This window comes from Perna viridis, chromosome 7, assembly GCF_037379345.1.
Source record: "Perna viridis isolate PV_CMFRI_1.1 ecotype Kerala chromosome 7, ASM3737934v1, whole genome shotgun sequence".
Lineage (NCBI taxonomy): Eukaryota > Metazoa > Mollusca > Bivalvia > Mytilida > Mytilidae > Perna > Perna viridis.
The window spans coordinates 37,920,109-37,942,050 of record NC_142451.1 but is presented as its reverse complement, the minus strand read 5'-3'; the positions used below and the strand labels follow the sequence as shown (position 1 = coordinate 37,942,050).

Here is a 21,942-nt window from a genome sequence, read left to right as displayed (position 1 = left end):
CTACTAGCAACAAGCAACATTGTAGACTCCTTGGGAAAAAAAAAGAAAAAAAAGGAAAAAAAAAAAAAAAGAAAAAAGAAATCCCTATCTATCTATGACACTTTTTAAGGTATGAAACCACAAACAGACATAATTTTCCTTTGGCCTTCCAATCAAAACGAGAGTTCAAGCGCAGTAGGTATATTTCCTTTCTAAGATAGTAACTGCATATAATCGGCAATTTGAAGGAGAAAGTCGGAGCTCATATGAAAAGTTGACCTTGGTTTAAAAAAAAACATCTGGAAGAACTATTCACAGAAAGAGGATCAATGCAGCGGTTGCAGTGTAAACATTCCACATTTGATGCTCCAGGTTTGTCATATTTTTTTACCACTACCATATACATGTACATGAATTTAATTCGAATCGGTCATAAAAGGCATCGATTTTCCCATTGTCCGGCTATCGCGCATAGCGGCACGGAATTTTGGTCCGGGAAACGGCAGCGGACCAAAACGTTGAATAAGTCGATCAGCTCGAACTGGCATATCCGGCTCCATTACGTCCATCATATGAGTTCCGATTGAAGTGCGTATAGCCATTTGAGCTCTCGCCATGGCATCCATCCCTTCACGTTTACGCGGAAGGCAGATGTTTCTTTCCCTTTCGCAATATAAATCGCTGCTTCCAGAACACATAGGACATTGTGGTTTTTGAGAGAAATCAATAAGACTATCAAGAGCATCGCCATAGGCTTGGCTGTGTGTTAGCGGTTCTATTCCTGGGTATACATCGTAAAATACCATACGATCATTTGGTCCATGTCCGGGTACGCTATTGTCAGGATAAACGCTATTTCTGCCCAGTTTTCTCTTAAATTCCTTGAAAATTTTGTCAACAAAAACATGGAAAGGAAAGAACATTGGATCTAGTGGAGCAGTATCTGTAACTGCGACGGTACCATCGATCCAAACATGTGTACCATCGTGCATACATTCAAAGCTATATAGACCCCTATTACCACTGTCACAGGGCGAGGGTTCGGTAAACTCGACAAAGTTTGTTTTGGAAAGTACGAGATCAATATCCCGATTCGACATGAGCCAACCAGCAGCATTGATGTTCCGTATAATTGGTATTCTACCTGGAAGTCTAGCAAATGGTCCAGTCGTTACCATACCATATCCATTTCCAAAATATTTAGGTGACCAGGTGATCGACTGAGTTGGGTCGTCCATAGCATAATCGATGGTAGTGTCCCAGTAAGGGATGGGGCAGCCAATAGCAAACTCCATTCTACAAAATTTCGATCAACGAAAACAATTAGATCTGCCCACTCTAGATATTATTGTTTTTTTTTAGTATCTATCCTGCATGATTAATTTAATCCGCTGAAAGAATAATATTGAATACATTTAGTCTATTTATTCAAAATTTTGTTGAACAACTTTTGTTGGTTGCATGATTCACATGACTTGTATATTGAATGGTAACCGGTAGTGTTTCAAATATATCAGTTTACTTATAACAAGAGTGAACTCTGCCGCTTATAGTCTATACTATTATATTCTATGATTTTAAGTAGTGAATGTCTGGTTTCAGTCTGACAGGAAGTAATCCTGGGTAAATCACGTGGTACAGATGCAAAAATTAAAATGAAATATTGGACAACTCAACCCGGAGGCAAGTCGTTCCAAGTCTATTAAGACGTCATCCAACTTATAATAAGTGACAAAATTTTCTTTGTTCTCTTGCAGATTACCTCCCCGCCTCATATTACATCATAACATTTTAAGCATTCCGAGTCAATTATTTCGATTAGGCAGGTTTTAATGTAGTTCTTGGAGGTCTTAGTAGTACATTTAGTTTACCTACATTCTGATGAATGCTCTATGCCAACCAAAAAATCCAGGTCCATTGTGGGCGACTGGAACTGATCTTCCTGAATGCAGGGAACATATGACGTCATACGTGTTCATAGTTCTGCTCACACTCTGCGAAAAAGCGGTAAAGTGAGTTTTCGTACACTCACTCATCATTTTATTTATTATTTTATATTTGTTACCACTTTTAGTCAATTTTGCTTTTTATCATTTGTGGAAAGAACCTATCAGTTTATGGTTTAATACAAAAATGACGTGTTATTCTTTGAACGGCGAAAAAACGATATCAAACTTTGCTGCCATCGGCAGTGTGTTGTCTCTCTGTAGGAATGCTGTAGTCTGTATTTAAGCTTCCTTTATTCATTTTGTCTAATTGATTGAAAATACCATATATCTAAAATTAATTTAACTATATTACATGTAATTACTTACGTAGTCGTTTTTTAGCCTTTGAACCCCTCTTACAAAGCAACCCCAGGTCCTATCGTATGGCGGCTCACGCATTTCGCGTCTGAATACGCTGCCTCCGCCAAAAATATTCCTTTTGTTTCGCACGTGTTTGTCGCCGGTCATTTCTGAAACTATCCCCCTTAGTAAGTGCTTGATATAGCTGGTTATATTTGGATTTTTCATTTCTACTGCCCTCTCTTCTATTTGGGCGACAAGTAAATCTTTACAGAATACCTGGACCTCCAAGTGAGTCATGTTCTTAATTTCGGCTATTAGAACATCGTTCTCCATGCATTCAGCAAAGTTTCTGGGCATTCCATTCCTACCTTCAAGTTGAAGAGCGACACTGTCAATACACAAAGCGATTCCTAGGAATACCGCTACGATAATCATGTCTTTTCCTATGAAAAATATTTTACACATGTAAAAAAATTCAACAAGCGTTAGAGCTTCAATTCCTTAAATTTCCGAAAATTCAATTTTGTGACAGAGAGGGTAAAATAGTTTTTGTATCTTTTAACTTTTGTTGTAATATATCATGTAATATGTTATATTACATGCGTTGATGTATGCTAATGAACTTAAATACAGCGACTGTCATGTATACACCATAGAAGCTAGACTTTTTAAAACAACAACCTTTTCAAAGTCGGTATATTACAACAGAGCTGGCCCATATAATATATTTGATTAGTTGAACGCTTTCACATTACCGACCACTGTATTAACATATAAAGGAATTACCACAAAGGGCATACAAAAAACATTCAGGTCATAAGTGATACAAGAAAGTCGCTTCTTGAATTTCAAGTGAAAGTTGTTCTCATTCTTTTGCTTTTGCGAGAACGCTTCTGAACCAGTTATGTGACAGAAAAAAATTCAGCAACACCGTGTATGCCATATTTAGCATAGCCACCATATTTTACACTTTTACAAATATTCAGTTATGATAAAAGTGTGATGGTTTAAATTTTTTAGTTATGTAGAATTGCATATTATTTCCCAGTATCCACTATTTTCTCTACTGATATGTGCAAAAGTCTACTTTATATCCAGTGGCCGTTTAATAAAAAATGCAGTATAATATTCCACCAGCCAAGCTATGCACCATGACAAATATTCTGTATCAAAGAAGATTCCAAAACCCGGATTAGACTTTCTCACACGCCGGCCCTTATCTAAAGATGATTATCATGTTACATTTTTGTAGCGTTTCGAAAATGTTTTAGTACATATATAGGAAAAATATGAATTTACATCACGAATTAAGGAATAACAAGAACTACTTGAATTTTGAGGAAAAAAAAGAATCTGCAAATTTCAATTACATCAAATCGGTATTTCTATTTCACAGTAACCTCTCCGGTTTAATACATGTAACAGAATACTCAATGAGAAGAACGAAAATCATTGCGCTTTGAATTTATTTCCGCAACTGCTATGATGCAGCATGATGAAACATCACGATATTCCAGTACGGAGATAATACATGTATCTTCTAACGTTCTTACATACTATTATTTATCCGGAATTTAGTCGGAATTTGCACAAACCTTTACTTTGCTCCTACAATGACCCGTTCGATAGTCCTCCAATCTCGAAAAATGATCAAATCATGAACTGCACTTGATGATAAAAATTGTTAAATGTGTGATCAATCGCCCATGTCCAAAATAAATCATTTTAGCTTAGAACGCGTAGAAGGAATTAATGTATTACTTTTTTCTACACGCGTAATTTTCGTATTATTGAAGAACAAACACTTACAATAGTCAGGTAGAGAGAATTTACAAAGAAGATTTGAAAGCAGTTGAATTTTTGTGCTTAAATTCATGCCCATGTAAATGAAATGAAATAGGTTAGATGTTTGAGGATGAGGATATCAACTTTTGTAACCACATTCGATTTAAATAAGAAATGTGAGTGCCATGTCATCTATATTAACACGACATCGTATTATTTAAAGTCACGTGACGTAACTAAAACAATTATATTGCAAGTGGAAACACAATATTTAAGTAAACTGGTGGTTTTGTCGATTGAAAGATAAAGTTCCTTAATCTTAAGTGAAATGTTGTTTTTTATCGGTTATAAGTATGACCCGAGCGTGTACATGTTCATATTTTAAACTAGTTTCAGGAACGGGTACATTCTTATGTTGATGCAGGATAATCCAAAATTTGTGTTATTTACCGTTTATATTACAAAGGGCTATCTCTTAAATTATTGCATAGAAAAACATGCAAACTTGAGTGTTAAGTTTGATTCAGAACGCCTATTTTGTTGTTTCAACTTTTAAACCAGGTCACCTGAGACAGGCTTTTTATTATTTTGACAAAATATTAAATTAAAACTTAAGTCTTTCTAAATATATACATTTCCAGATAGCTAATATATATTTTTGTGAGTGCTTAATTGCATAGAACAACTTCCCATATTTCACCAGAAGGATAACATTATCATTCACATTTGCCTGGGCTCGAGGATTCAATAAGGCCAGATTCGGTTTCGATGCGACGGATTTGTTGAAAACAAACCACCATAAAGATAAAATAACAATTATTATAAGAATTATTATCATCATTTATTATTATTATTATTAATAATATTGTTATTATTATTATTATTATTATTATTATTATTATTATTATTGTTGTTGTTGTTGTTGTTATTTTGTTACTGTTGATGTTTTTGATGATGCTGCTGTTTTTTTCTGGAAGGGAAACTTGATTGATTATATATCATATCACAACTTAGTCTTGTTGCTAGTTGCGGGTCCCGTTTTGTTTGAAAATTCAGTTAATTTCGAAGAAATTTGCACAGAGATCAACAAATTATAGCTTTGAACCCCCAAGGATACGAGAACTGCAAATTACAAATCCGCCAAGCTGTATACCCAGTGTAGTACTTATTTGCTTAAAAAGGAGGATTACATGTAACACTGGCTGTGTATAAGCTTTGAATTGGCAAATGTGTTCTCTACATGTGTCTCCAACACGTTAATGTGTTCTCTACATGTGTCTCCAACACGTTAATGTGTTCTGTACATGTGTCTCCAACACGTTAATGAGTTTTGTTTTTGATACAATGGTAAAAATGACTTAACTTAAACTTAAAAAAGAATAGACCTGCAGCAGCTTGTCGTAAAATCGACTAAATAGTGCTCAGAAACCTAGCCGGGGGCTAGGGCGCTCTGCCCACAGAGCAACTGGGTTGTGTGTCCCAGTTGGTGGAATGGGGTATCTCTGGCGTGTTACATGCTGGGGTTGTCAGGCTATAATACGGAAAACCTAACCGCAAACGATAGTGATGCACCGTGTTTGGAAATATGTCACGTTCATCGCACGTTAAAGAACACTGCTGTGGTATTCGATAGTAATACCTTTGCGCTCCGCCACAGGCAGCTAAATTGCCCGACCTTACTCACCTCTCCCTTTTTCTAGTGGCAATCAAAAGTTTTCGACCCTTGTGTTCCATCCTTTCTTTTTCGTTTCATCATCTTTTCATGATCATTTTATCATCCATTTCATGTTCATAGTCTGAATATAGCTGACATATTGCTGCTCGGACGTTAAACCCCAACAATCAATCAATCAATCATAAACCGTATTAAATGCCGATGAGTCGATGAGCATGCGTGACATATACTTCGAGATATAGAGGATAAGCAGAACAAAAAAAAACCCCAAAGCTTGTACGTGTACTGCCCTTCAGTTAAAGCGAAATAGTCTATAGGTTAGCATGTACAAATGTAAATAGTAGTACTGCTTAACCTTTAAGTTTGTGTTTTATCAAGATTTTCTGATATATAAAAAACAAATCTTCCTCGGTGTCAATATTGACAGGTATTTTTATGTACTAATTATATCGTTCTGGGTTATCAATTTAAGTATGATATGTCGTGTTTTCTGGTCTTTGTTCTCTCTTTGAATAATGGTTTTACCATTCATCATCTTGTTTAAAGCTTATAAATAATCATAGTAAAAGAAATGTATATTGCTTTTGTTGAAAATACCCATAATATGATGTCTAAATTCCGGTGAATTGTTATGGATACATACTATGATTAAAAAATATTGGAGCTTAATGTATAAATTTCCATCTTCAAATATGAGATAACTGTGACAATCTACGTGTCGCCTTGTAGTGATCCTTGAGGGGTGGAGGGTTCGGGGTTGGAATTATCTCCCATTTTATTAAAAAAAAACTTTGAGCCAAATTTGGGCAAATTACAAAAAAAAAAAAAAAAAAAAAATTAAATAAAAGCCATCGTTTTTTCTGGAACCCACCTTTTTAAAAAAAATCTGAACCGGACCAAGTTCTGCTAAAATATAATGATAATATGTTGCATTTCAAAGAAGAAAAAAATATTTGCATTACACTTACACATACTACTCTTTCAGTATATTGACATATTTAAGCCACCAAATAAATTGTTTGTATTGGTTTAAGGCTGAATGACGATTTTTATTGATTGAGCCATTATGTCAATCAACAAAACATAGAAGGTCATTAAACTTAACTGACCTCGGCCATAAACCTAGACTATATAGTGAGGGAAAATATCAAAACGAGGTGCTTATTGACTTCGGTCATAAACCTAGACTATATAGTGAGGGAAAATATCAAAACGAGGTGCTTATTGTGACCATTACTCTTCCGGTACACATAGTCCATTTTCCTAGTATTTAGTGGTTTCGAGTTTTGCTTTTGTTTCTATTTTGTGCTGTTTGGTGTTTCATGTTCCTTTTTGTGTGTGCTTTCTTAGTCTGATCGTTATTGGTGTTCCTGGCTTAAGTTCTTTTTTACTTCCTTTTGGATCTTGGTGACCTTAATTTTTCTTAGCCAGATTTATATCAAGGGATTCTTCCAATGATGCAGTTGATTTCAGATCAAATACAGACTCGTAAACCACAATGCATTCCAATCCCTGCGCGCAACAATTATATGTTATTTCAAAGCTATTACATCTCTCAAAGTGCTAAACCCTGCCGATTAATGAAAATTATACGTTGTACATTGTGCTGTAAATATCTTCCTTTATGCCTTCTGGATAGCAGATCTGATAAAGTAGCCGAGTGATACGTACTTAAATCAGGAAGTGCTTAAATGTGTGTGGAAGAGATTGAATGATGTCCGAACCACTGAACGTAGGTGGAGGTTTGCGTGTTACCTTGCCCGTCTGAATTATTCTTTCTTATCATAGGATATCTATTTATGGAACTTAAAGATTCAAAAAATCAGATGCTTTCTAGATCAAATGATTTCTAAATACATTGCCAAATAATCTGAAATACGCATTGAATCTACCTCATCTCCTGTAACAAATGTAGGTCATTACAAAGAATAATTCATACAGAAATTAATTCGAACTATTGATTGATATTGTTTGATTATTATATTCTTATTGGTTACACTGTCCATCATTATTCCTTTTGATCATTAATGCAAATTATTACAAATCGTATATTTTCCTGTTATATACGAACAAAAACTTTTTAATTTTATTATGATCCTTTATGTGTTGTACTTTTCACGAGTTCAACTTTTGTCTTCTATGCATGGTTTTATATTTAAAATTTCTTTCCACAAATTATCGGAAAAAAAGCAGACAAATATGTAATTTAACACCGAGTCCAATAAAGGAGGTAGACCTATAGTAAGGGACATAACTCTTGAAATCAGTGATAAGTTAGTATCATAATTTATTCAATTTAACCAAATCCCTTCAAGCTTACATTTGAAACAGAATGAAATCAGTCCTTGCTAAGTTACTCTAATGCTTACACGAGATTAATGTAAAATGCTGAATACAAACGTTCCGATGACTTGAAAGAGTTTTGTCACTTGCCCTAGGTCTACTTCCTTAAGTAACAGTCTTATTAAAAAAAAAAATGCATGTCCAAAACCCACCACAGTGTTTTTTCTTGTCCAGAAACAATTATAGACCACATGACTAGTCTTAGCTTTCCTATTTTGGTGTTGCGCTTTTGACATAAAATTTATATAAATTGTACATGAAAATAGCACTTCGCAAGAGTTATTGTTCTTGATTTGGTTTGATTTGGTTGATTATAGTGGGAGGTTAAAGTGTAGTTTTCTCAAAAGTACATATTTATTTTAAAAGGACTATTGTCACTTAAAATATAGCATATATAGACCAAAAAGGCACCGTTGGTTCCAGGGGTGTTTCGACACCATTAATCACCTTACCTTATGCAGAGTCTTGATATTATATGGATTGGCCCTTAATTAGATTGATACTTGCATGAAGGTAAAACTAATATAATCATATATATTTATTAACTATTTCAGTCTGGAAATTCATGAAAAACTTGTTTTGAATATTAACAAAAGACGAGATACATGTACATGTTGTTGTGTACCACATATAAATACAGTTATAAATACAGTCATACAGTAATTTCACAGTTAATGTTATAATAAGCATACAGTTCACCATTTCATACGACTACGTAAAATGAATGCGAAAAATGCCATATTTACTCAGACAGGAATAAATATTCATGTTTTTCTCTTATAAAAATCAATTTTGAAGCTACGACAGAATTTGTACAAACACTGAAAAAAAAACTTGCCTAGATGTAGAGCGAAAAGAATGAATCTTTCCAGTTATTCTTTATAGCTGCTTTAGCTGCCAAATTTGTTCAGTTTTGATTCTAATTTGATTTTTTCTGATAAGTTATCAAAAATGCATTTGAAGCAATAAATGTCCACATTACCATCAGAATATTGTGAAAACAAATTTTTTTTTAATCAAAGAAGATCAAAAGCTCTAATCTAATTATTTTTCGACATTATTTCCGAAGATTGCCGACAGGACATTCACTTGGGTTAAAAATACTTTCAAATAGGTTAAAAAATAGCAATAGCAAATTAACAAGTATGTTTTAAATTTTCATGAACAATGTATATGTAAAATGTTTGACTTTTGTTAAGAGTTATTACCCTTTGTTTGAAGTCAGCTGGCATTAGTTTCCTTTACCTTGATTGTTGAATAATGAAATGTTGCTTATATACATACAGTTAAATACTACTGAAACTGATTGTTTATTATAAAATTATAAGATTTCTTCAATTTCGAGTTTTGAGTTCCGACCACTCAATATGCATTGCAAAACAATTAGACGAAATTAAAAACCCGATAGATAAAATCATGACAAAGAATGATATTGAACAAATGGTCACTACTGTTATGAGAACATGTATGAAAGAATGAAATCGGAGATTAAAAAAGAAATTAAAAAAGAAATGACAGAAGAGTTTGACCACAAGATCTCAAAACTGAGAGAAAATTACGATCAGAGATTCAGTAGCGTCAGTAGTAGACAAATGGAGGCTATGGAAAAAAAAAAACCAAAAAACAAAAAACAAAACAAAAAAAAAAAAAAACCAAAACAAAAAAAAAACAAAAAAAAAAAACAATGCGAATCTGCTAGAAAAGAATGCATCTCTGCACAGCGATGTGAGACGCATGAAGGATGAGATGGGGAAAATGGAAAAAATGGCTACTGAAAGTCTTAGCATGGCAAACTGGAATGAACAATACTCCAGAAAGAAAAAAATATTAAGATACACAACCTACCAGAACGAAAGGGAGAAAGGCTAGGTAGTGAATTTCTGCAATTCTTAAAGGATGAGTCAGACTTGACTCTAGATCCCTAAAAAATCGTGGCAATTCATCGTATCACTGGGAAGAGGGATCTGCCAAGGCCAATCCTCGTTACGTTCCTACGAATGGAGTCTAAAATTGCTATGATGAAAAAGAGGAAAGAACTAGTTGACAAGATGGAGATCAAAATCGTCGATGACGTCACACAAAAGAACCAGGGACTATTAAATAGACTGTATTTGCACGAAGAGATAGCCGATGCATGATACTTCAATGGTCACATCTACGGAACAGATACAGACGGTGACAGGCACAGATTCGATCTGTTCGACAATATCCGCCAGAAAATTAGGGACAAGTAATCATAGATTTATGAGACCTTCCTTATTTCCTATTAATAGAGAAGTGTAAATATGTTAAAAATGTGTTTCTATATGAATTTAAACTGTGTTTTGCATTGAAAAGAATAGCTGGTAAAGCACTGACAGCCCCTTAATATGAAAATAACTTAATTTAGTTCGTTCCATAAATACACATATAGATCCCATAAAAGTTCATGCATACATGTAAGTTAAAGGTTGGAATAAATGTGTCTATAACTTAGGATGGGTTACAGTCTATATTCCTAGATCTATTATCAGATAAATGGAATGATATCGCAAATTATAACGTTACAAACATTTTTTTCGACACAAGTGACAGTGTAAATAATTAGTGTTCGCAACATATTGAATTATACAATGTACATGAAAATTATAATTATAGAGTACATGATAGAAGTGACATACAATATATGTCTCAGATGATAGTCACTCGATATTTATATTGTTTTTCTTACTCTTGAGTACCTTTATTTTGCCTATTTGCCTTGAGTACATTGTTTGAACATGAATAATGTAAACATGGTTTCTCTAGGTTCATAAGGACATGATTGATACATTTGAAGATTGTTGACGGCCATAAATGAATAACTCTTTGTGTAAAAATTATTCTGGCATATTTTTTTTACATAGTGTGAGCTGTCATAGTTTGATAATTGAGATGTAACTGATTTATTGTAATAATGCTTTTCACTGAAATTTTGCAAGATGTATTCTTACAACAGAATCAGTTAAAAACATTTCTGTAGGAGACATTATAATATAGTACTTACTATACAGTATCCTCTAATATGGAACTTTAAATTAGACTTAAATATGCTAGAGCACATTACACACCTCACTCTTTGGCATTTGTTTATTTTTACTTAACTTTTTTTCATTTTTATTTATTTTTTCTTTTTTTTGGCAAAAACATCTTCCGAAATATATATCTCTCTTGATATATTATTTATTTGTTCATCTATTATTATTTTTTTTTTCCCAGTTAGAAGAAACTCCTCTTTTCAACCATTGAAAAGCAAACTTGTCATGAATAAAAAAGATACAGATGGGAAACATTGTAGACATACCTAAGTATACGTACATGAATATATTTTTGTTACTGCAATCTATCTGAATCAGAATATAGATATTGCCGCTCCAATAGGTACATCCATGGTATTTGTGTGTGTGTGTGTATTTTCAAATCTAATAAATATATTATGTCATTGTTAACAATTGGAAGTGTGAATTGTAGCGGATTAGGAGATAATGTTAAAAGGTGTGATATTATTTTTCTAAATATAAAGGTTTATTTGATATAACTATATTTGTACATACACATTGTGGTAGTGATAAAGAATGAAAATGGTTACATGAATGGAGAGCACTGTAAAGTTTAGCTCTCATTCCAGCACAAGCAGAGGAGTTGCAATTCTGTTTAAAAATTCTATTGAGTATAGGTTACATGATGAGATAATGGATAAATCTGGGGACTTCATTATTTTAGATAGGAATACCGATTGACGTTAGCCGCACTGTATGGACCCAATGATGACAAACCCACGTTTTTCGATACCATTAAAAATCATATCACTCTATTTGGTAATACCTCCATAATTATTGCTGGTGATTGAAATGTTGTTCAAAAGTATGATCTTGACACATTGAATTACAATAGGGAGAACAACCCCCTTTCGCAACGGAGAGTGCATGATATTATGCAAGAATTTGATTTACTAGACATATGGAGGATACATCATCCCATAGACAATAGGTTTTTATGGTGCAGTCCAGTCCAGACTTTAAAGAAGGAAAGAGACAAAAGACAAAATGAGTTACAGATTGAATAAATTAGTCTAAGGGAAAATTTTATACAAAATCCCACGGACAACATACGTGAGGAAATGCAATAATGTTGAGTCTCAGATAAAACTTTGAGAGAAAAGAAGGCCCAGGGTATTATAACAAGGGCAAACGCAAGATGGCAGGTAGATGGAAAAAGGGAACAAATTATTTCTGTAATTCAGAGAAGAAGCATTATTTAGAAAAGGTCATACCAAAGATATTTTTGGTTGATAATACTGAGGTTGTTGAACCTGAGCTTATTCGCAGGAAGCGGAAACTTTTTTTTACAAAAAATTATATACCAGCTCTGACCCAGTGTTAGGCGATTACCACAGAGACAGAGAGAAATTTCTTCAACATGATAACCCATATATTACTAAACCTACCGAGGAAGAGGTTGGTCTCTGTGAGGGTCGTCTGACACTTCAGGAATGTCTGTCCTCTCTAAAAACATGAAAAATTTCGAAGTCGCCAGGCATAGGTGGGTTTACAGTAGAATGATAAATTTTTCTGGAATGATATTAAGATATCTTTGTGGAAATGCTTAAATGAAGCATTAGACAAAGGCAATTTTTCGATTAGTCAGTTTGTTTGTTGGGGTTTAACGTCCGAGCAACAATATTTCAGCTATATTCAGACGATGAACATGAAGTGGATGATAAAATGAACATGAATTGATGATGAAATGAAAATGGGATGGAACACAAGGATAATGGGGTCGAGAAATTTTGATTGCCACTGGAAATAGGGAGAATTGGGTAGGGTCGGGCAATTTAGCGTCCTGTGGCGGAGCCCTATGGTTCCTACTCCGGGAGAATACCATAGAAGGGTTTTTTTTACGTGCGAGGAACGTGGCATCTTTCCCAACACGGTGCACCACTATGGTTTGCGGTCAGGTTTTCCGTATTATAGCCTGACAACCCCAGCATGTAACACGCTAGGGATACCCAATTCCACCACCTGGAGCACACAACCCAGTTGCTCTGTGGACAGAGCGCCCTAGTCTCCGGCTAGGGTTCTGAGCACTATTTAGACGCCTTGTACGACAAGCTTAGTGCTGCTGCAGGCCTATTCTTTTGACACCCGGACCTGCACGGGTTTCGATTAGTCAGACAGGGGGTTATTACTTGCATTCCAAAAGAAGGCAAGTCAAAATTTTATCTCAAGAATTGGCGACCTATTACTCTTCTGTGTGTTGATTTCAAGATTGCAACTACAAGTTTGGCTAATAGGTTAAAACCAGTTTTAGCTAATATTTTCAGTCAAACACTGACGGGCTTTTTAAATTGTTTGTTTGTTGGTTGGGGTTTAACGTCCGAGCAACAATATTTCAGCTATATTCAGACGATGAACATGAAATGGATGATAAAATGAACATGAAATGAAAAAAAAGGATGGGACACAAGGATAATAGGGTCGAGAAATTTTGATTGCCACTGGAAAAAGGGGGGATGGGTAAGATCGGGCAATTTAGCCTCCTGTGGCGGAGCGCAAAGGTTCCTACTCCTATCGAATACCACAGCAGGGTTCTTTAACGTGCGAGGAACGTGGCATATTTCCCAACACGGTGCACCACTATGGTTTGCGGTCAGGTTTTCCGTATTATAGCCTGACAACCCCAGCATGTGACACGCCAGGGGTATCCCATTCAACCACCTGGGGCACACATCCCAGTTGCTCTGTGGGCAGAGCGCCTAGCCCCCGGCTTAATGTTTTTCTTTAGAAATGGGGTTCGCCAGGGTGACCCACTGTCACCCTATCTATTTATTATGGTTTTAGAGTTGCAGAGTGCAGCGCTTAAAAATGACCCAAATGTGTCCGGTGTCGGTAACTCTGAGTTCTTACTAAGTCAATACACGGACGACTCTTTTTTAATCCTGTATGACAGTGAAATTTCATTAGAAAATTCCTTATATCTCTTTGACAAATTCTTAGAGTGCGCTGGTTTGGGAGTAAATATTGACAAGACGGAAGCAATATGGATTGGTTCAAGAAAGGGATGTGGGGAGGAAATTCTTCCTCACAAAAATTTAAAATGGAATCACGCGGGAAGGTTTAAATTACTGGGCATATGGTTTTAATTAACAAAGATTGACAAAACCATTTGCAATTTTTTTGATAAAATTCAGAGTATCAGGTCTATACTTAACACATGGACATATAGAGAACTGTTTGTTTGTTTGTTTGTTTGTTGGGGTTTAACGTCCGAGCAGCAATATTTCAGCTATATTCAGACGATGAACATGAAATGGATGATACAATGAACATGAAATGCAAAAAAAAAAAAAAAAAAGGATGGGACACAAGGGCAATAGGGTCGACAAATTTTGATTGCCACTGGAAAAAGGGGGGATGGGTAAGGTCGGGCAATTTAGCCTCCTGTGGCGGAGCGCAAAGGTTCCTACTCCTATCGAATACCACAGCAGGGTTCTTTAACGTGCGAGGAACGTGGCATCTTTCCCAACACGGTGCACCACTATGGTTTGCGGTCAGGTTTTCCGTATTATAGCCTGACAACCCCAGCATGTAACACGCCAGGGGTACCCCATTCCACCACCTGGGGCACACATCCCAGTTGCTCTGTGGGCAGAGCGCCTAGCCCCCGGCTAGGTTTCTGAGCACTATTTAGTCGCCTTTTACGACAAGCTTAGCGCTGCTGCAGGCCTATTCTTTTAACACCCGGACCTGCACGGGGCTATAGAGAACTGAAATATATTAGAAGGATAACTGTTATCAAGACCTTAGCTCTTCCTATTTTAGTACAGGTGTTAACAGTGCTTCCAAATCCCCCTGATACCATCCTAAGGGAGATTCAAAATATTTTCTTTAATTTTGGCACAAAAACTAAATTCTTTATGAAGAGATGTATTTATCAATTTTTCTATTTGGAAAAACCCAAAAGATCCAAATGGTATGGATGTTGATTCCATTTTAAAACAATCCTTATGGCTTAACCCATTTTTGAAAATAGGGGGAAAACTGTGCATTAAACCTAAGTTCTCAGAGAATGGTATATTTTGGAATTATCAGCGCCATACCAGGCAGATGGAAAGCATTAATTGGTAATTGTAATAAATTGCCAAACATTGAAGATTAAGTGATAGATTTTATCAAGAAAAATGCCAAAAATTGCCGATATTTTTATAAGTTATATTTAGAGAAGAAAAGGGACAATAATATTAATTCCCAACAAAATTGGGAAAGTGATTTGAATTCTGAACTAGACGATTTGCATAATTATTATTCCATGGCCTTTTTAGCCTAAAGAAATTCTTTTTTAAAAAAATTTCCAGTTAAAATTACTTCATAGGATTCTTCCATGGTTTGATGAGCTAGGTATTTTAATACCTTTCAATGCAAAAGAAATTATTTTGTGGGTAGACGAGGAACATCTTTTTAAAAATATGATTAACCATGTGCTACTGTTTTTGAAGTATTATATATTTAAGTGCATATGTAAAAATGTTAATCCGTGTGTAATTGGAGGAATAGAATACTTAAAACATTGTATTAAGATTGATAAATATTCTACTTGTTACATATCCTCTACACAAAAATACAAAATTGTTACAAAATGAATGCCTTTGGGTGCGGTAATAGACAAAATCGATATAGCCTTTAATACATGAACTTTAAATTCTGTAGTATATAATTCATAATTATGATGATTTTCATTTCATGAACTGAACTTCTTTCTTGTTGTACATGTTTGTGTATTGTGTTTGTCTTACATGTTTTCCCTTTCAAAATAAAAAATTACAAAAAAATTTCGAGTTTTCATCCATTCGTTTTCTTTATGGAATCCCCTTTTTTTCCCCAGAATTAATTAATTGATAAGGTGTGTAGTATTTCAAGTCTAGAAAAACAGCTTTGACAATGATTGCTGAAAAAAAAAACACAAAACAACAATTAACAACAACAAAATAACAAACCATCAAAGAAATTTCTTAACTCTGCCATTTCAATCACAGTAGATTTCTGTTATAATAAGAGGAATTGTCGTTACACACGCTTAATAAAAGTCGATAATTTTGCAATATTGTTTGGGTCAGAATTTTGGATAGTCCCTGACGTAAGAGTTATTCTCCTCTTAACACATCCGCCTTCCTGTGTTTTAACGAAGTCACAATATATTTCAATTCTTTGTAAATCAACGCATCTGCTGGTAAAAAACAACATGAAGCCACATAAAAGTAAAACATTGGCGTCTTCAAAGAGCGTTTTAACACGGGAAATACAAGGAAGAAAGGGATCTGGAATTCTGGAGAAGACAGAAAGGGGAAATCACAGACACGCCGAAATGAATCAATGCCTTATACTCAAAGCAGTGCCGATCACTAGATAGTAAACTTCAAGTGCCTCAACTTCATCGTCCGTTACGAAGAGGACTACAACTGGTGGATAAGTGAATCTTATTAACTAAGGACTGGAATTTAATAGGATATCCTCACTGGCACAGTACACGTGGTATGAGATGGGAGGGTTTTTATTCCGACTTTAGAAAGTTATTTAAGGCTAAACCAATGTCCATATGGGAGTACATCTAGGCTCAAATGATTTAAGCCTACTAAAGGGGAAGGAGCGCATCGATTGTTAACTTTGTTTCAAACTCTTCTACCTGATACTTATTTTGCCCTGGCCTTACTGCCATTTCGCTGATAATCATTCTGCCACAGATGAAACTACTTAAAGGGTAAACATCACAGAAAATAACAAACGAACTGAACCTGGGGATATGTGCACAGCCTCTTGATATCGGTGAGAGTGAATGGGACTTATATAGAATGGATGACACACACTTAACTGACATCAGAAATGTTATTTTTCTATATGCATTCAGACTGCTATGGAGATTTTTATACTTGAATTTGAACTTGAATGGTGTTTTTGTTATAATCATTCCGTTTTGTTTCTTCTTTTAGGAGTAAATGAGGAAAACCCTCCCATCTCATCATTTTCCCCTTGGTTTTAATTTTCGTTTTTTTTTAGTTATAGAACTGCTCAAATGACGGGAGTTAAAACCCAAATATCTTCGCGCTTCCACATTTCATGCTATCTCATGGAACAACAGGATTGAGGAAGATTTTATTAAGTGTGACTTGCTCTTGTACACCAAGGCGGTCGGTTACTAGTACCAGTTTTGAACATAAAGGCCCTTCAAACGGAGTTCTAAATTAAATAATTATACGCTGCTTAACGGAGCGTTAATGGTTGTATTATCAAATTGGTTCAGTATACTTCCGACCAGAAAAAAAAAATCATCAAAATCCGGTTTGTGTATGTAAAATTTCGAGCTTAAACATTGCATCTTGACAGCTTTATTCTCGTATACTTGTTTAATGCAGTTGAGAACCACACCAGTCTAGGAAACATTTGCTAGCTTCGATGATTGAATACAAACCAAATAAGGATGGTAAAAATGTGGCAGCCAAATATTTCAGACCACGACAACTCACAGTTCCTAACCAAAGCCGGATATTTCGGCTCGTACAACTTTCAGACTATGACAATAGGAGAATGCATAAGGACAATAAAAACCGTCTATCATTACAAATTTTGGAAGTTAGCAATCACGGGGCTGACCAAAATTATAAAATGAATTAGGTGTTTGAAGTCTTTAGTACGTCACAATTTGGAATATGCTACGTGTGTTAGGTTCCCCTTTATTGAAGAATGATATACAAAAACTGGAACCAGTTCTTTGAAGAGCTACAAGAATGGTCACGTACATTAATCATCTAAGTTATGAGGATAGATTGAAAAATTTAGGCTTACCAACTCTTGAATATCGGAGAGATTAATATGATATGATACAGGTGTACAAGGCTATATTAATGACATTGACTGGGTGAAATCATTTTTACTTGCACCATCAAGTTCGACTAGGGTCACTCTCTCAAACCGTTAAAAAACTTGTAGAACTTCGCAGAGATTGAATACATTCTCAATAAGGATTTTAGAATATTGAACTGTAAATTGTATGTCATTTAATGCCTTCAAATCTGCTTTAAATGATGAAGAATGGAACATATACAAATTTACCTGTCAACTTGGCGGCGTTATATTGCATATGTATTTTTGCACAAACCCACCCATAAGTCTATGCATTTAAGTTATAAGTTTATACTTCGCGAGGGAAAGCGTAAAGAAGATGAGGGGTCTGCAGAACTTTTAATACTTATGCTTTATAACGATAAAGGTATAAAGGTATAAAGGTATGTGTTTCATCGGGAGCGTTAAAGGTTTCACCTTCCTCATATTAAAGTAAATTTTAGTAACTGCGATTCAGCGCAAGAGTAATCAAGGGAACCAAGGTTCTAGAGATAATCAAAAGAATGTAATCCAGGGACAAAGACCAGACATGGAAAACAGACATACAGTAACTAACATAATACATACAAAGTAACAAAAGCAAATGAGCAACTCGGACTCCACTAAAACTGGGAGCATGGACCAGGTGCACCGGTGAGGGTAAGCGTCCTCTGCTTTTCTAGAAACAACCGCCGAGTTGCTCATAAGTCAAAGACGAAAGAGTAAAGGAAAACTAGGTCTTGCACTTGGTTCTCTCGTAGAGGAACGCTTTAGAACTATGTTCTATCATTACCAGTGGAACACTTACTTGTCAGGTGTAAATAAGTGTGTCACCTTCTCAGTTTTTGTCTAATTGTGGTTTCTTGGCCGTTTGTTTTCCTATCTGTGATATTCTATTAAATAGTAATATTTTTCCAAGTACCTTGAAATGAATGTCATAAATGTTCTTTTTAGAGTAGAGTTCTTATATTTTGTGATGAATGCCTTTATTTTAAAGGTCTATATTGCAAGGAAACTGATAAAAAAAACCTGTTTAGCAAATATTGGCAGGTGAAAATTTGCCAAAATGAGTGACATAGAGGCAGTAAGTGAAACACGAATTGCTTATTATTTAAAAAAAAAGTAACTGCAACTTTTAAAGTTAAAATTAAGTTTTAATATGATTTTAGGCTAATATGCCTATGGTGGTTTGAACTTATTCTTTGTTTACGGTGCACCACCATGTTACCAAGGGCGAAGTCTCATTCGGTGAGGAGAATATGTGAGACTTCCTTCTAAGGAAGCTTAAAACATGTCTACACAGCCAATATTATCCAAATTATTATTTAATAAATAAATAAACAAATAAATTTAAAAAAAATATATAATTGTATCCACCGACGTATTAAAAACAAAACAATCGTCTACTTCCGTGTCGACAAATTTACTTCAGAATATTTTTAGCCATTCATAGTTCTGGTCTTACATTCTACATATATAGGACGTCGCTGACGCTTCGTTCACATAATAAGTCAATGGTGCAGTTCAATACTTATTAAAAAAAAGCTAAAATTCTATGAATTTTTACCCTTTCCTGTCCGAATAATGCCAATCTAAGGTTCGCTCTTTATATCAACTCTCTTACAATATTAAAAAAAAGATAAATATATCTTACAGTTTAAGTATATATATTGCAAATATATTACATGTCAAGTTTCATCTCAACTGAGCAACCTAGCATTTGGATGTTTTTGCATGACTTATTTAAAGACTCTCCCTTTAATAGTTTCCAATGTATCATAAATTTAAATGTTGGAATTTTGCCAATTTTACTGGGGAAAAGAAGGAATATCTATCTCTGGCATTAAAAAAATAATAATTATATATCAATTGAAATTTTTGAGCAAAAGGTTTTTGAAATGAAATAAAATAGAGTCATACCATTAGAAAACAAAATTCATTTGATATTTTTTTATTGTCTAATTTTGAGCAAACTTATAATTTCGAAAAAAAAAATACAGAAAAATTTGCAATTTTGACCTTGAAATATACAATCCAATTTGAGGATAAACTGGTCCTGAAATTATCAGCAAGATCACCACAAGATGCTTCCACAAATGCAGTTTTGTTTGACATATTCTCGTTTCCTCTCATGACCTAAGAACAGAAGAATAAAAAAGAAAGCGTTCGTTTAATAATGAAACATGTAAATCAGTTGTTTATAAATATTATTATATTTTGCTTTCGTTATAAAGTTGTCCTAAACAGTATGGTGCCAACTAAAGATAGAAATACATCGGCGTGGTCCACAAATGTACAACATACACTCTCTAAGTCATGTGCAAGCGCAAAATATTTCTAAAACTTATAAGTGATCATCCATTCAAACTCAAAAAACGGGACAATGAACATAACGTGATAAAATTCGACGTTACTGGGCAATACCATTGTTTCTTATCATTCATTTGTATCAAATATCTAAAGGAAGTACACAATGACTATACTAAAAAATATTCGTGTAAAGTGGTTAATTAGGAATCGGGGATAAAGAAATTTAACATATATTTAGGAAAATGTATAGTCCATGTTACAGTAACTTATTGCCCGCCCTTTTGACTAATACTTCTGACATTTGTCTACAGTTTGTCTATCAATTTGGTGATTTGTTATTTTCATTTGTTCATCCAAACATTCTGCATTGCGACAGTATAGTTCAAACGCTATTTTCCTTATCAATTTACTATACTACTCGTGGATTATGTTGTATATATTTGTAATTTCATTTTCAAAAAAACACATGTACCTTCAATGCGTCTGGATCATAATTAGAATTCAGCATTTGTCCTTACGATTTACAAGACCACCCTTGATCCGGTCCACAGAAGCCATCGTTTATAAATAAACATCTCTCCAGATCTTTTTGTGAAAAACTCACTATCATAGCATTGTCCACAAAAGACCATTCCACTTAAGCCTTGCCATAAGTACGGATCATCTTTCAAGATTAAGTCAACCTTTGCTATTTGCTTCTTCTGTTGTGAATCATCATGTCTGACATATTTAAATACCCGACATGCTGGACAATTTTGTCCGTAGGGTCCGCATGTGTTGAGCCAAACAGGCGGTGTGATTTGATGATGATTTTCCGTAACCTCTCGACCACAAGAAAGCAAACCATACGTTGCGCTTGTTTGTGGATTGTACGAGTCTCTAATACATGGAGGGAATAATATAATCAAAGATAATTTGTCAAGTTCACTAAGCTTAGTTGGCTGATCCCAAGCAGGTTTAAGGTCCCATATAGGATCCCCTTTTTCCTCAGATCCTTTTCGATACATCAATATACTAAATGGGTCAAATCTGGTAAGCAATCCATAATTAACACTCATTTTTTCTATTTTCAAAAATGGAAATATAATTGTCGGCATCAAAGCGCTTAAATTCGTGCAGAACACCTAGAGCATGTAGTAATTCATGAGTAGATGTACTCACTCGTCTTTCGACATCACAGTTTATTCCAAGGCTTACGATTGGTGTTTCACAGAATACATCCGTAAAGCAAACGTCTGTTTTGCCATTTTCCTGATGCACTATAATTTTTCCTTTAAATAGATCCAAGCCAGACGCAACAGAATTGATATTTTTCATAGAAATGTAAATATCGGGTACCCATGATCCAACAATTTCTTCATCAATTAAAAACTCCGATTTCGAATGGTTTGGCACGCCTCTTCAAAGTATGATGATATTGATTTTGGTAAAATATCCTTAGCATAGCATTGTAGTCTCTAACTTGAATAGTGTTGAGTTTAAATTTTAATTTAAAGTTATTATACAAGTGCTTTTCTATGGTTTCTAAGTCATTTTGAAGTCTTGAAATATTTTCGTTTTCGCCAAAAAAGGAACTGCTCCCTGTTTACCTTTTAAAAAAGAAAAAAAACCATTTCGTTTAAACAAACGTTCATTGAATGAGTAATCAAGAGAACCAAGGTTATGGCGG

At 34.7% G+C, this 21,942-nt stretch overlaps 1 protein-coding gene across 1 annotated transcript; it reads right to left on the bottom strand.

The window, feature by feature from the left end:
* Positions 1 to 395: 395 nt before the first annotated feature.
* On the bottom strand, positions 396 to 21,331 carry LOC148612582 (tyrosinase-like protein 1). The gene is made up of 4 exons (XM_088595388.1): positions 20,878 to 21,331; positions 2,295 to 2,713; positions 1,855 to 1,973; positions 396 to 1,275 (listed from the first exon to the last, which is right to left on the bottom strand). Exons 1-4 carry the CDS (start codon positions 21,329 to 21,331, stop codon positions 396 to 398), a joined length of 1,872 nt encoding a protein of 623 aa, XP_088451514.1.
* Between the last annotated feature and the right edge of the window lie 611 nt (positions 21,332 to 21,942).